Source organism: Glandiceps talaboti, chromosome 12 (genome assembly GCF_964340395.1).
Source record: "Glandiceps talaboti chromosome 12, keGlaTala1.1, whole genome shotgun sequence".
NCBI classification, from domain to species: Eukaryota; Metazoa; Hemichordata; class Enteropneusta; family Spengelidae; genus Glandiceps; species Glandiceps talaboti.
In genome coordinates, this window is record NC_135560.1 from 16,989,797 (window position 1) to 17,006,410 (window position 16,614).

General features: G+C 33.9%; 1 protein-coding gene across 2 annotated transcripts; it reads left to right on the forward strand.

The window, feature by feature from the left end:
* Positions 1–1,032: 1,032 nt before the first annotated feature.
* On the forward strand, positions 1,033–16,164 carry LOC144443457 (cotranscriptional regulator ARB2A-like). Of its 2 annotated transcripts, XR_013481691.1 has the most exons (12): positions 1,033–1,146; positions 1,854–2,076; positions 2,705–3,124; positions 5,324–5,424; positions 6,279–6,341; positions 6,953–7,144; positions 8,120–8,191; positions 8,588–8,707; positions 10,076–10,192; positions 10,621–10,705; positions 11,534–13,986; positions 14,403–14,413. XR_013481691.1 is itself a non-coding variant. In XM_078132936.1 (11 exons), exons 1-11 carry the CDS (start codon positions 1,096–1,098, stop codon positions 11,683–11,685), a joined length of 1,596 nt encoding a protein of 531 aa, XP_077989062.1. In that variant the 5' UTR covers positions 1,033–1,095; the 3' UTR covers positions 11,686–16,164. The 2 variants fall into 2 exon arrangements, 1 of the variants encoding a protein (XP_077989062.1); XM_078132936.1 differs by having other exon boundaries at positions 11,534–16,164.
* The last annotated feature ends 450 nt before the right edge of the window (positions 16,165–16,614 follow it).

The following is a 16,614-nucleotide window of genomic DNA, read 5'->3' on the forward strand; positions in this document are numbered from 1 at the left end:
TTGTTAGGAGGTGAGCAGGAGGTGGTGAGTCATGCCGTTTTCCACTGTGACATCAGACTGAAGAAGGTGGGCGGGTACAAAGAGGATTACAATGACTACGAGAAAACATTTACCATCATTAGAAAGTATAAATAAAAGCATGAAATCTGTGAAAATGTGTTTTGACTGGTGCATTCTATTGAAAACATTGGCTAACGATGTAATCATGTAATCGGATAATAAAATAATAATTAATATTTTATTTTATTTTTTTTATTTTCAACACAACCGGTGTCCATTAATGAGCTACAATATTACCAAATCTGAGAAATGACACGACAATCGATAAAAGAAAACGTATAGCTATAGAAAAAAATAATTTGTGAAAACACAGACAAATGGTAAACTGTGAAAATAAAAGTTTTAGGTCATAGTTACAAATACACAATCCGACATGAATTAACAACTTTAACAAAAAGATTACATAACAGAGACACTGTTGGTTCCGACGTGATGCAATACACGCAATAGTAAGTTACACTTACATTGTAATGGCAATGCTTTACACCTCAGACCACTAACAAAGTTTACACTTACATTGTAATGGCAATGCTTTACACTTACATTGTAATGGCAATGCTTTACTTTCTTTATAATGGACATTGCATTGTTAGTTGCAGCATAGATCTTGGAAAGGATAATATCTATGGTTGCGGTAAGATTGCAATACAGGTGAAACATAAATCTATACATTGAACTTGAGATCTTTTTCATCAAATATTATTTAATGTAGTTCATTTACTATTACTAACCCAGATACATGTAATACATTAAACCCCCGGGATTAAACTACCCCAATGAAAGTTCTTACATTACGCTTTTTCCGAAAAATAGAATGTATTAGGCAAGAGAAACATCTGGTCATGATGAGGTCATCTTGGGAAAATTACCAGTATACCACTATCTCGTTAAGTCACATTTCCCACAATGCTACACACACTGTAGTCTCGGTTACCCAGACTCATCTCACAATGGGACTCTGCTGCATGGAGAGATACTCGCGATCACACTGAGAATGCGCAGTCTGGACTGGGGAATCCCCAAACTTACTTCCGCATGTGGAAAAGATTTGCAACTACGATACTTCTCGCTCTCTTCATTCATCAGGTAGGTATGTTTTAGCAATTACGGTGTTGCTAGCTTGTTGGAGGAGGTGTCGGTCCCCTCTGTATTGTCTTAGTCGCGTCGTACACCAGCTTTGAAATGTCTCTTGTAACTCATTTTAATTTATAAATGTCCAGATGGCCGTTTTTATCGAGTTTCGTGTGCAAATCTGTATGTTATCGTCGAACCTTTTTTTATTACATTTCATTCCTTTAGCACCAGCAAACTTTGCTTGCTATACTACATGTATAACCGTATCGGAGATGTACACACTGTAAATTGTAATGATTAAAATTTTAAAAGTTCCCATCATTGCACAATCTATATTGTCATCGGTTATCAACACAATCTGTCGTAGGTTATCCTAGTCCATGGATGTATTAGTCTCACTAGAATCACAGATGTCTGTGCTAGAATCATGGTTATAATATGTAAAACATCCATACTAAGAGACATCTCCTAGACGTACGTATATATTTCACATCCGGTCACCATCTGTCTGACGCATCAACGCCAGTGTAATTCCATTACTAATAATACACAGAAAGATATGTTGCTGACGAATGTTTATAATTTATTTGCATGAAACAGACCATGATCCAGTACTTCCTGGTTGCACATGAAAGTATAACTTTCAACTATGTGACGGGACATTTTCATTGGTGATGATGAAACTGATCGTATGTATTTTTAATATGAACTCTGTATAGGTGATAATTGTGATAAGGGATTCAAAGATGGCAGATAACGAGAATACAGGAGCAGAAGAACAACAGATGTCACAAGAAATTCCACCACAAGCTGAACCTATGGAAACAGAACAAGCAGTACCAAAGGTAGTAAAGAATGGGGAGGAGAAACAAGAACTACCTGAAGAAAACAAGGAGGAAGAAAATTCACAGATGGATACAGGAAATGAATTGTCTGAACAAGGTAAACATTGAACTCCAACGCTATGTATGTATGTATGTATGTATGTATGTATGTATGTATGTATGTATGTATGTATGTATGTATGTATGTATGTATGTATGTATGTATGTATGTATGTATGTATGTATGTATGTATGTATGTATGTATGTATGTATGTATGTATGTATGTATGTATGTATGTATGTATGTATGTATGTATGTATGTATGTATGTATGTATGTATGTATGTATGTCTGTCTGTCTGTCTGTCTGTCTGTGTGTGTGTGTGTGTATGTATGTATGTATGTATGTATGTATGTAGTGGGGTAGAGAGATATATTGGAAAATTTCAGTGGTCGGATTGATGATATTACTGTGTGTGTTGGGGGGTGGAGGTGGGGGTGGAAATGAAGTTCTTCGGAAGGAGAAAATGAAATAGAGGTGTAACTGGTTTAGCATTGGAAAAGGTACATGAGTATGCACTTAGTCCAGAGACTTGGCTATCTAACTCGACATACTGGCTTATCACAACATACTCAAGTGAGAGAGCTAAGTCTCTGGGCTGTATTATACTGTACTAGGAACATACTAACTAGATTCTGTGTCTTGAAATCCATGACAACCTAACCATTGCTTACTTTGTTTTAGTACTAGATGAAGCAAAGGAAAATGTAGATGAAAAAACAGAAGATGCTGCTGAAGGTGGGGCACAACAATTGCAACAAGAGGCCCCTAATCAAAGTGATGAACCTGCAAGCCAGAAATTAGACCAGCAAGATGACAGTAAAACTGAAGGGAAAGATGATGAAAATAAAAGTGATGTTGCTGATGTGGACAAAAAAGAGATACCAGAGAAAGAAGGAGAAAAAGATGAGAAAGTAGATAAAACAAATGAAGTAGAAGGAGAGGGAGCAGGAGCAAGTAAACTGGTTGGTAATGAAACAGATGAGGATGTCAAAAAAGATATGACACCATATGAGATGACAAAACTGAAAAGGGAACTTGAGCGTAATAGAACATTTACTTTTCCATCTACCTTAGAGGAATTTGGATATGCTTTCAATGAAGGTAAGGATTTTATATCATCATCACCATTATCATTATCATTATCATCATCATCGTCGTCGTCGTCATTGTTGTCATCGTCGTCATCATCGTTGTTGTCGTCGTCGTCGTCATCATCATCATCATCATCATCATCATCATCATCATCATCATCATCATCATTTAGTGCACATTGTCCATATGCAGATCAGGGAAGGAGGAATTTGCCATTTGATGGTCAAATGTTAATTAGCATACCGCATAGACTAATTGCTGGTCATATGTGAAGTGTACTTGATTGTTGACTACGTCGCATGTTAATGGTCCAAATTGATGTGAAAGCTGGTATGTTGTGTCTGAGATTGTAATGTTCAAATTCATGATGATGATGATGATGATGATGATGATGATGATGATGATGATGATGATGATGATGATGATGATGATGATGATGATGATGATGGGGATGATGATGATGGTACCACCACCACCACCACCACCACTGCTGGCGCTATTTGTAACACACCTCATCTATTTGTTGTGTTGTTATCTGTAAATATAGAGTCAAATGCTGTTGATCATGCAATGTTAATATCATTTGCAAAATTATCACCAGTGAAGTAACTTGTATGTGTTTTTCATAGCAGAAACAATGCATAATTGTTTGAAATAGTGGGACACTAGTCTGTAAATAACATGAATTTTGCAATTTTCAAAGACATGTACTTGCATTCATTTATGAGAAAAGTTCAAAGAGAACAACAAAAATGCTAACAAAAGGAAAAGATTTGTTTGTATTGCCTTTTTTGAGATAACTGAAGTTACCATTTGTCATCATAATTCAAAACCTTCTTGGAATTGTTCCTGAACATTGTTTCTGCGTACAATACAGGAAACAGATGTACTATTTTACATACCACAAGTTCACTGATGTCAACATCATTCTTCAGTTTCCATTTGTTTTGGGTCACCAAAATACAAATTATTTCCCTGGGGAAACTGTTTTTTTTTGGGGTGAGGCACAGTTCCTGGACTCTGGAGGAAACAAATGTTTAATGTTACCCTAATGAATAGTTGATAATTAATAATATTGCACTATTCTTTCAATAGGCTAGATTTTAAACACATTGTAGATGTCAATATAGGAAGTACTTGCCAGAAAAATTTGACCAAAAGTTAAAATAAAATTATATATAGTAACTGTTGAATTCTCTTGAGATGTATTCTTTATTTGTAAATGAAGATGACGTGTAAAACTCATTACATATTCAGAAATATTGCAATCGTAGTAAAAATTTTCCAGAATAAAGTGCAGACATTTTTCAGTGAAACATTGATTGACCTTTTCAGTGCCATTGAAGAAATCAAACATTTGGACTCTGGCATTCTAGAAATTGTTTTAATTGATTGATTGATTGATTGATTGACAAATTGGTTTATTAATCAATTGGTGAAAAAGAATTGACTTCTTGATTGAAAACAAGGGACAAATTTCTTGTTAAACCTTCAAAAAGTGTATCATATGTGCTGCACCACTGTTAATGTATCATACATACCACAATGTGCTGCACCACTGTTTATGTATCATACATACCACAATGTGCTGCACCACTGTTAACAGTATGTATCATACATACCACAATGTGCTGCACCACTGTTAATGTATCATACATACCACAATGTGCTGCATCACTGGTAATGTATCATACATACCACAATGTGCTGCATCACTGTTTATGTATCATACATACCACAATGTGCTGCACCACTGTTAATGTATCATACATACCACAATGTTCTGCACCACTGTTTATGTATCATACATACCACAAATTGACAATGTGTTGCACCACTGTTTATGTATCATACATACCACAATGTGCTGCACCACTGTTTATGTATCATACATACCATAATGTGCTGCACCACTGTTTATGTATCATACATACCACAATGTGCTGCACCACTGTTTATGTATCATACATACCACAATGTGCTGCACCACTGTTTATGTATCATACATACCACAATTTGCTGCACCACTGTTTATGTATTATACATACCACAATGTGCTGCACCACTGTTTACAGTATGTATCATGCATACCACAATTTGCTGCACCACTGTTTATGTATCATACATACCACAATGTTTTGCACCTGGTCCACTGTTTAGCTTTATGTAATATTTTGAATTTTAATGCTACATGATATTTCTTGTTAGATGGTGAATTGAGAGATATCAAGACTGGAGACAAATTTGAATTTTTTGTGAAAAAAGACGACCATTTATATAATCAAAAGAGATACGAGGCTATAGGAGAGGTAATTGATCAACTTTTGTTAATTATAATGAAGTGTAAATTATGTTGTAGAGAAAAACCCACAATGCAAGGATAAAAGATTGATCACTTTCTCTCAATTGATATTTGCATTGATTTATCAGAATTTAGCTTTATGCAAGACAACCATGTTGCAACTCTATTCAGAAGTCTCAGGAAAATAATGTATTATCTATTACTTTGTTAAGATTTGAGACATCGTGTTTCTCCCCAGGGGGTATTGTTTGTAAACAAGCAATTACTAGTTGGGAGAAATAGGATTAAGAAATTGTTGATTAAAAGTTTTACATCACAGATTTGCTTTCCGTTGTTTAGATATTTCTGGTGATATAAAATGTATATACATGTAACACATCACTAAATATTTGACACTGTAAATTGAATGACATCTTTGCTGTCAGTTGTAGATAAAGAGACAAGTTTATTGTCTTGTATTATAGATTATATCATGCACAAAAAATAGTTGAACAAAAAATATGGAATATATACTCTGGTTGTTCTACGTCACGACAACAGGTGTCTATATCATGACAACATGTGTCTACGTCACTGGTTCTGCTGTGTTCGAAATATGAGTTCAAACGTTCAAAATTGCAATTACTTTTTTCTTTGATATTACTGTCACTGGTATAACTATGTTATGCTCCAATATTTGTCTTCATTCAACTGGAAAATACTCATGATCTAAGGGTTGTCACTATGAGTCACTAGACTCATAAAAGGCCCCTTAGGTCACTTGTATTTTCTTTGGCTGAAAGAAGAAAAATATTGGGGATAACATCCAATTGTTTCACATTAGATAGATTCAGTCATTTTCTTATTTTATTTCTCCTACAGATTATCACGGAAATTGTATACAAAAAACTAGATGACCTACAGCTGAAAAGACATGTCATCCCTGTAAGTGTTACTATGGTAACTCTATCACTTAGTCTATTGTTATATACTTCAAATTGATAACATCATGTATTTAATTTCTAACTAAAGCAAAACAGTTGTTAAAATACAGAACACAAAAGACTACACAGTTATAACATATACGTATGTATGTATGTATGTCTGTCTGTCTGTCTGTCTGTCTGTGTCTGTCTGTCTGTCTGTATGTATGTATGTATGTATGTATGTATGTATGTATGTATGTATGTATGTATGTATGTATGTATGTAGGTATGTGTTTGTGTGTGTGTGTGTGTGTGTGTGTGTGTGTGTGTGTGTGTGTGTGTGTGTGTGTGTGCTGTGTGTTTATGCATAGACAGTAGAGGGGAGACTGTCTATGGTTTATGTGTGTATGTATGTACATTTTTTGTATGTATTTACATACATACATGCATGCATGTTCATGCATGAATGTATGTACATATATATGCCTGTTAAAAACTGTACCAAACAGTGATTTCCTAAATATGTAATATTCAAGAAATCTTACACATTGTATCATGTGATACATACACCACAGTAAGTTTCTCACATGCTTTATATCAAAGTACTTGCCTTGTCTTTTGTTCTTTTAGGTTGATGCCACAGAGGAGGAACCCAAAAGTTTTATATTCATGAGTGATGATGCTTTAAGTAATACTGACAAAGTGATGTTGTTAATCCATGGCAGTGGTGTTGTTAGAGCTGGTCAATGGGCAAGAAGTCTAATCATCAATCAAAACATGGAAAGTGGTACACAGATACCATACATTAAACGTGCAATGAATGTAAGAAACTTACCACTGGAATTTGATAGATCTAACCATTTAAAGCCAGACTCTATTCATGAAAAAAGAGTTCCTTTTAAGTAGGGCATTAAAATTTGTGTCAATTCATAGGGATAATCGTAGACACTGTCTATGGGATAATTATGAGCTATGTTTTTGAATGTTTCCTTGCTAAGAGCCTAAAAGCTGTTGGTCATTACATTTCATGACTGATTGAGACTTGCCAGCTGCACAATACAGATATGACAGTGGTTTGGCTATATATATGTGATAAGTAAGTAAAATGTATGAACGTAAGTGATGTATACAGTCGTAGGCATCTTGAACTAGAGTAAAACAACACTAGATGATAGATCAAAGATGTTTGTTAAGTGTAATACCATAAACCTAGATGTTTTCACTACTACAATATTTTGCAATTTTACAGTCTTCAGCAAGTTCTCAAAGACCAATTGTCTCTTATTACCAGACAGGTACATTGTGTTCATGTGCAAAAAGGCGTTTTAGTCAGTACTTATTTTTGCGTTTTTGTTTTCCAGCAAAATTAGCGCAAATAAGTCTTTAGCGAAAATTTCCAGGTTTAGAGTATCTACCTAAAGAAGTATGTGCACCCTCAGTGACAAACATTAAAAAAGACACCAATCATAACCAGAGTTTCATTTGATGTACTTAGACCTCAGTAATAATGTGATATAATTCCTTCAAGTCACATGACCAGCATGTGACCAGCCACCTGACAACAAATAAAACTTCATCCAAGGAATGGAGTCAGAATTCTTGAATAGTCAAACATTTTTTTTTCTGTAATAGAGAAATGTCCTTCCATAGCACTGCTCCATACATTTGTCATGTAAGTGATGATGAAGGACAAAGCTTCAGTCTACAATCATTGTTCCAATATTTTTAGCTTCAGTGAAATAGTAATTTATTTATTAAATGTTTGTTATATTTGTTTTTTTTTCATGACAATGACAGGAGGGGTATGGATTGATTATTCTAAATGGCAATGAAAATTACCAAAGAAAGGAAGAAAGAAAGGGAATAAGAGTAAGTAATGTTAATACCTCTGTATCTAAATATGCATATTGTTTCCATAGCGATATTGATATGCATAAATTACATACAACTACCAGTACGGTCTCGATGCCATGTTGTGTCTGAATACATACAACTGAATAAATGAAATAGTTCTGCTCATTACAATTGATATTTCTTGAAATAACCCTAAGGCATATAGAGTACTAAAAATATATTTGTGAATTAAAACCCCATCACCACGTAGACACACACTTGCCTTTTAAAACTTGTTTCTTTTCAATTCTCAGACTGGCCGATTGCATCATCATTTTTTTGTAATATTATTGTAAACTAGTTAAAAAGGGGTCACCCGTATTATGAATATAAAAATATTCGTTTGAAGAGAATTATTTTTTTTGTTACCAGGAGAACCAGACAGCAGAAAACCATACTCGTTATGTGTGGGATAACTTTGTGATAAGAAGTAAAGCCAAACAGATTGTTATAGTTGCACACAGTTATGGAGGACTCTGTGTAACTAGTTTGGTAAGTCTTTTCTCTATACCGTGGTAATATGCATGGTGCATCTCTTGGATTGTATTGTACTTCTTTACTTTCATGCCATACTGAATTAGCATTAACATTTGGGTGTAAAAATAGTCTTAAGCTATAGAAAAAGTTGGTCCTAAAAGACCACAACTGTGTCACCAAAATTTTAATCTTAATCTCACTTAATCCTATCCTTTCATAAAGTAAGGAAAGTATTGTCTGTAACAGTATATGTTTGAAGGAAGGATGATATCTGATTTTCAACAACTTTATAAGTGTGGTTTATACATTTGTAACACTTTGGAAAAGTGTTTGACACACAGCCATATATGATATAAGGTTTATTACAACTTTAACCCTTAAAACTCTACTAATACTGTGGCCATAAAGATTACAGTTAGTTTAGATACCAGTAGGCAGGTTTTTACTTGACTGTCAATGGTAACCTTGACTTTTTTAATTTATTGTAGAATACTATAATTTCTAATTGATGAATTAAAACACATGTAGTTTTACAGACAACAGTTTTGTACAGATATATCTGCCAATTGTTCTACATGCTCTACTCTATGCATAATCCAGTAGGCTACCAGTGCAAACTATATAAGAAATATATCGTGTATCCTCTAAGTGTATTTTATATAGCTTTAAGTATTACAGGCCATGCATGTCTGCACAGATAGTAAGAAATAAGATAGATGAGATTTAAGAAGCTAATTCAAGAAATAAAATAAGATATAATCCCTATCTGGATGTAGACTTATCTAGATTTTGTACCTCTGTCATTTAAAACTGACATGGACTATGGCTTAATCCATTTCTTTTCATTGTGGACTGTTAGTATATCTAATAATATAATTAGGGAGATTACCTCTGTGAAGAGTTTATCCTCTGAGTCTGGAGACTAAATTATGAGACAGGATCATTCAGCTAAGGAAAATACGAGTGACCTAAGTGCTATGCTACTTCAAGTCACTAGATTAGTAGTAACAAAACCCTTAGGTCATGAGTATTTTCTGGCTGAATGAAGAAAAATATTGGAGAATAACATAATTATACCAGCGCCAGTAATATCAAAGAAAAATCGGGGAAAGTAATGGCAATTTTGAATGCTTTGACTCATATTTCACACACAACAGAACCAATAACATCGACATGCATTGTCATGACAAAGAACAACTAGGGTATAAATGCCATATTTTTTGTTCAACTTGGCTTGTGCATGGTATACTAAAGTAGATACTGCAAAGTGAACTTTTTTCTTACAAATGTGATAATCAGAATAAATTCAATGCATGCCCAAATTATCCTTGCATTGACAATTTGCTTTTTAAATGGAAGAAATCACTTTATTTATTCTTTCAGTGTATATCAAGAGAGAAAGCCTTCTACCAGAAAGTGACAGCTGTAGCAATGACAGATTCTATTCACAGCTTACATTTACAGGAAGCAAATGATCCTGTCATCAATTGGTTCATCAAGGTAATGTTTTAATTGTTAAATTCCTACACTATCAATTTCACTGTATTGTTACAACTTGGAGAATAATCTGACCATTGATACAGCATGTAATAAAAATCACCATTTCTCTGATAATCTCTCCAAATATGCATATTATACGTAAGTTTAATTCACATGTTTCATGTTGGATAATAAAAATCTAAAGTTTCATCATGAATTTATTTTCAGTAGCTTCACTGTCGTGTGTCTTTTCCCCTGAAACAAAACCCCTGTGTAAAACAATAATAAACTTTTAACCATAGTTACTATGCAAACCTTCCTACTAAATTTTACGTACAAGTAGAGCGACCAAATTTTGAATCATAAATGAAAGTAATGCATCCCTTGAAACTCTAGTTTCCGTGGTAAATGTCTAACATTTAAAAGACAACTATGTTATTCCCCTACAGAATGCTGTGAACTGGGTTACCTCAGATCAAGAAATTGACACACCTGTTACCAATACAATGCTTGAAGTTCCTAAATTATCAGCAGGTTTGTAATTCTAGATCACCTAGATGTGTACATGCATGTAATACTCTGCTTACTCTGTCTTCGTGTGTCTCTTTGTCCATGTCAGTCTTTAGAGTGTTTGCAGGTAGCCATGCAGGTGGTAATGAGGTATGTATGTATTTATGTATGTATGTGTGTATGTATGTATGTGTGTGCATGTGTGCGTGTGTGTGTGCGTGCATGCATTTGTGCGTGCGTGCGTGCATATGTATGTATGTATGTATGTATGTATGTTATCATATATGAATATGTATGTGCTTATTTATATATTCATGTGTGTAAGTGTGAGTGTCTATGTTTGCATTTGTTAGCGCATCCCACAATGTCTGGGTGTATGTATATGTGTGTACACAAGCGTATAGTCTGGTGTGTGTGTACATCTGCAGCCTGACACATCAGTTTCTATATGGTGCATGGCAGTGTGTGTTTGTGGATGTAGAAATTGAGTATTTTCTTCATTGTTTGCAGAACGAAATGTTGTGAAGTTTGTGAAGTCACATCATACATTCTGTAAAACACTTATTTTTTATTGCAGTGATAAGTTTGACTAAGGATAATAAAAACTTTGTGAATTGTCATAAAAAATAAGAAAAGTTGTGATGTTGGAAACCTCTCTTTCAGCTAACTGATTTACAATAGAGCATGGTCGGTGTTGTTTAGTATTGCATATTGGTATGGACCATTGGATGGATGTACATGTTTGTATAAAGATAGAAATGTTGGGTATATAAATTTGATGGACCATCTGAATATTAATTTAACTTTTTCATTGTTTCCTTTTTTCTCATATCCTTTATATTGTACTCTCAGGTACAAAGAAACATGAAGAAACATCCCACAAGTGTATAGACTCTATTTTCAAATACTTTACCGAAAAACTGTCAAAGGAAGTCCCATCTGGTACGAAAGACAAGTCAGATGTTAAATCTACAGAAGCTGCCAAGGGGGAAGACGTCAAGTAACAGACATGGATACTTTGACAATTATGAATGTAATCGCATTGCAGAGGGGGCCCTCTATCAGCCTTCACTGTTTACTTTTGTTTTTGAGTATGTATTAAAAGCCAAGACAAGCTAGATATGTGTCATAGATGAGATGACAGGCCAGTTTACATTATCGCAAGTAATTTTTTTCTCTTGTAAAGTAGAAAATTTAGAAGAACTATAGCAAATTATGGATACTTTATTTTATTTGTGTCTTAGTATTATTTGTACATGTGATGTACTAGTGTTCATGGTGGTACTCCTAGGTTGCCAAATGCTCAACACTCGAAATAGTATTTTGCTTACATTGCTAGGGAGTCAGATTTTAGAATAGAGCATTGCATGTTGGGTAACATGTCAGAAATTCTTGACAACTCACTCATGATAAAGGACATTGAATTAAGCTAAAATGATCTTTGCTTTAAGTATGAGATCATGTTTTTTTGTTGAGTCTATACTTTACTTATCTTTAATAATCTTGTCTTATATTTTATGCACATATATAAAATGGGAACAGTCTAACTTTGTGTTCTGTGTTGGTTACTTGAGTTTTACATGGAGATTTACTTGTAGCATTCTAACTGCTAGTACTTTTACCACTCTAACTGCTACATGTGTAGTACTAAACTGTGTTGAATCAGGTTTATCATGTGCCCTTGCCATAAGTTTGTATATCATGATATAAACATGACATTATCAAACAGTCAAAAGAAAACCTGGAGAATATATTGTTCATGGTTCCAAGAATCAATAGGACAGTAAAATATAGTGAATTTGGAACAGTAAATTGGCAACGAATGCAATGTTTTGATCTTTCTGCTACGGACCTTGATCATGCAATGATTTAATTATTTGGTGTCAATGTCTCTCTGCAAAACTGGCAAAACTGACATCAATGCTTAATAATTAAATCATTATCTGATCAAGGTCCATAGCTCCAAACTGTCACATTCATTCCACTTTACCATTCCAAAGTAACTATATTTTACTGTCCAAAAGAAAACTAGTCTCAGTTTCCAAGGAAACACCCAGTCTCAGTTTCCAAGGAAACACCCAAGTCACAGTTTTCAAGCAAACACCAAAGTCTCAATATTCAAGCCTTTTTGAACATATTTCACCATCTTTCACTACATTTTACTCAAATTTGTTCGAGTTATAGTTATATTGTGTTTTCTCAATTTGTACAATTGCAACTTGAATCAAGTTTCATTGAAAAGCTTGTCAAGGTGTGAAGCTTTTTGAAGATTCAAGCCATGCTTGTGTGTATTTACTGGTAATGCAATTTATGTACAAGAACATTAGTTGAAACTTAGGGCTCAGTTACAGACTACCATTTTCCTCACCATGTCATCTTTAACTTTTTACAAAATTGCAATGAGCAAATTTACTTTCCAATTTGAATGTCATACATTTGCATTATTGGTCATTTTGTCAACTATTACTGAAAAATTATGATTTTATTCATTTACATATGTTTGAAAAATTGTGTACAGGCAGTGAGAAATGATTAAATGTAGCAACACTTCCCAATATGAGTAAAAAAAAGGTGAAAATAAAAACAGAAATCCAGAGTGATAAATTGCATAAAATTGGGAAACCGCCAAACATAATAGTTTGTATTGTGAGCTTGATGGATAGTGCTAGTGTTAGGTTATTTTCATTTGATCTGCTGAACAGGACATATTATTGTAAATTCTAAAGCATTAACTGTTATTTAGCGATCATTATAATAATTTGTATTAAAACTTAAGTGGTTACATATGCATTTGGTTAAATATGGATTATGATTGCTATCTAGTCTGTCATAAAACATCAAAGGGTTATCTATGTTATTATTGACAATTTAAAAAAATACTAGTGTAGACTGACGAATTCGCTGTTGTGGATCTTACTTATCAATTTCTACATTTTTGTAAGTGAGGCATAAGAAATGGCCAAAACAATTGAATTTCCAGTTTTACATAAATATTCTTTGAGTCATAATTACAGAAAACGGAAGTTTTCAATGCACCGTTCCTTCCTCATTGTTTCATTCTTTGCTACAAGTGTACAACAATTTGTATAACATTTTGACGGTGAAGGAGATTATATGCACTACAGGTATATGTTGGTATTTATAGGAATCACAGAAAACCGTGCTAGTCAGGCTCATGCAAATATTAAAGTGGATTATGTATATGTAGTGATGTATTACGGTGGTGTACCAAAGATAACAGCATGATGATGGAATAAGGGAAACTTTGCCACTGTCTCCAAATCCTTTACTGACTAAATGGTTGGGTAAGTATTGATACAGTGTCTGTGTTTAAGTAATGGATTTTGTAGAATACATAGTTTTATTTACACATGAAAAGTAACCTGGCATATATTGATTTTTAAAATAAATATAAATGGCATGTTCTGGCATGCACTCTCAAGTGAAAATATATACTCTTGTTTGAATTTATTTTTAATGTATTTAGATTTTCTATAAAACAAGCAACTGAATTTTTTTAAAGTATTGACAAACTGAAACAGGAAGTGTTCACCAGAAGACTGTGTAACATATTTTACATTAAAGTTGAGGATTTGGCAAGTTACGGATGTTGGTTTACTTGATAGATAAAAACACATTTACTGCTGAAGCATGATTTTTATTGAGGAGAGTCTAAAATGCTCTCCTCTGTCACAATAAGGGATTTTATGTGTCGTTGCAGATATCACGAAATATGCCTAGCGTCAAACATTTGATCGCGGTCAAACTTTTGCCGAGGCCATGTGAGATGATATTGAGAACAATAGTACATGTACTAGTGTTGCTAAGTGTTTGACTCTTTCAGCTTGACCACCCTCACCTGGCTACTAAGGGCGAAATGGCTCACACGGGATCTCATGAGATATCTGCCGTGAGATGAAAATCAGTTTATTCTGATGTGTTCAACAGTAAGTGTTATGAATCCAGTAAAGCAACAACTTGAACATGCCAAATCATCAGTTTTGATCATAAAATGTATATGCTGCATACAGTCGACAGGCAAACACTTCCCGTTTTAACTGTAAACGTTCTTTAAAATTGATGACCCTGATTGTATTTAAGAAAATATACAGCTGAAGGTTATCATCAAAGTAAATGTCACTGTAACTGCAAATGTTTTTATGTTAAGTTGATGAGGGAATTGGAGACTTTATTACAAAATACCAATGAGAGAAGAGTGCCAAAGTTAATTTTATTATTTATTTTTTTAAACTTGTCAGTCTAGACTTTGAATTGCTCACTTACCATCTTTATGGTATGTAATGTACGTAACATTGTTCAATTTTCTTTTGTGTGTTAAGTTCTTTCAAATCAAGTTGAAATCATCAGTGGAAGAGTTTTAGCATTATGAGTACACCTAGGGTGCATTCGGTAGCCAAAATGTTTTGTCATTGTTTGGCCAGGGTGACCTGACCCTCTTCTGGACAGTATTATGCATGTTGCACCACAGGAAGCACAGGCTCAGTTAGTTTTGTTTACAAATATAAACAAACAAACAAATAAGTAAACAAACAAACAAACAAACAAATAGATAAACAAGTAAACAAACAAAAACATAAACAAATAAACCGATATATGAGTAGATAAATAAGTGAATAAACACCAACAAACCAACCAACAAACAAACAGATACTACCCCCCCCCCCCCCATAGTCATTGGCGACTATTCGGGGGGGGGGGGGGGGGGGGTAGTGTTTGTTTGTTTGTTTATCATTTATTTATCTACTCATTTATTGGTTTATGTTTTTGTTTGTATTTGTAAACAAAACTAACAGCCTGAGCTCCATGCGCTTGGCCTTTGAAGATCGAGTCACCTCACTCTTCCGCCTTCCTTTGTCCCAGGTTGCCCGTGACAATTAGTCATTCATGAACAAAACGTTTTGAAATGCCCAAAAGCGTTTTGTCTACCAAACACGCCCCTAGTTTCAATCACAATCATAAAGGCTGTCTGCAGACCAGTTGGGGACAGTATTTGATATTCAATTTCCAGATCTATTCAAAGTGATTTTCTATAGGACAAGGATTTACCAAAAGGAGATTACAGTGCTTTGAGCTTATAATATGTAAGAATACATACACAGGACTGTACAATCTAAAAAGAATTATTATGCAATAAATCAAATGATGAAACATAATGTATTTGGGATAATGTATATGTTTGTAGATGTATTCATAATAAATTGCATAGAAAATAAATGTGATCGAAATCAGATTTTGGTAAAAGGCATAACTCATTTCATGTTATATTTCAAAAAAGGGAAGTTACATTGTGAGTATTTTTGTACACACTAACTGCACAGAAATGCACAGACTACAAGCATCTGTTACTTAATCCTCTTTACTGTATGATCCAGTTGTGTGTATAAACAATATTTAAAAAAATATATCTTTTTCCTCTGTATGCAGACAGAGTCTACATTATTTTATTTTATGCCATGGATAGTCAACAATTTATCTGTGCTAATATTAATTTTATCAAAACTATTAAAGATATATTCAATGAAATTTCTGTTTTTTATTTCACATGATATAACGCAAATAAGTTTGATGTATGTTACTTTGATGTAATGGACATGTGACCAAGGTACCTTCAATCGATGTGTACAGAATAGTTGTTTTGTTACATGTGGTTTTCAAAATATACTACCAAACCAGAATGACTATAGATTTTCAATAGGTAGCCCAAAGTTTTTACGTTTCACACACTGGTTTTTTGATACAAATGATATAAAACAAAACAAAAAGACATTGATAGCGTGTACTTAATAAAATGCACATCATATATTTTTATCCCACTGTGAACACAAATAAATATCACTGATGGATGAAACAAGGCCTTAAAGACACTTCAAACACAAAACTGTTTATTTGTGTTCACAGTGAGCTAAAACGTA

Coding starts and splice junctions, on each gene's coding strand:
- LOC144443457 (XM_078132936.1), top strand. CDS start 1,096: ATGTGGAAAAGATTTGCAACTACGATACTTCTCGCTCTCTTCATTCAT. Junction 1,147..1,853: donor TCGCTCTCTTCATTCATCAG/GTAGGTATGTTT, acceptor AACTCTGTATAG/GTGATAATTGTGATAAGGGA. Junction 8,192..8,587: donor AAGAAAGAAAGGGAATAAGA/GTAAGTAATGTT, acceptor TTTTGTTACCAG/GAGAACCAGACAGCAGAAAA.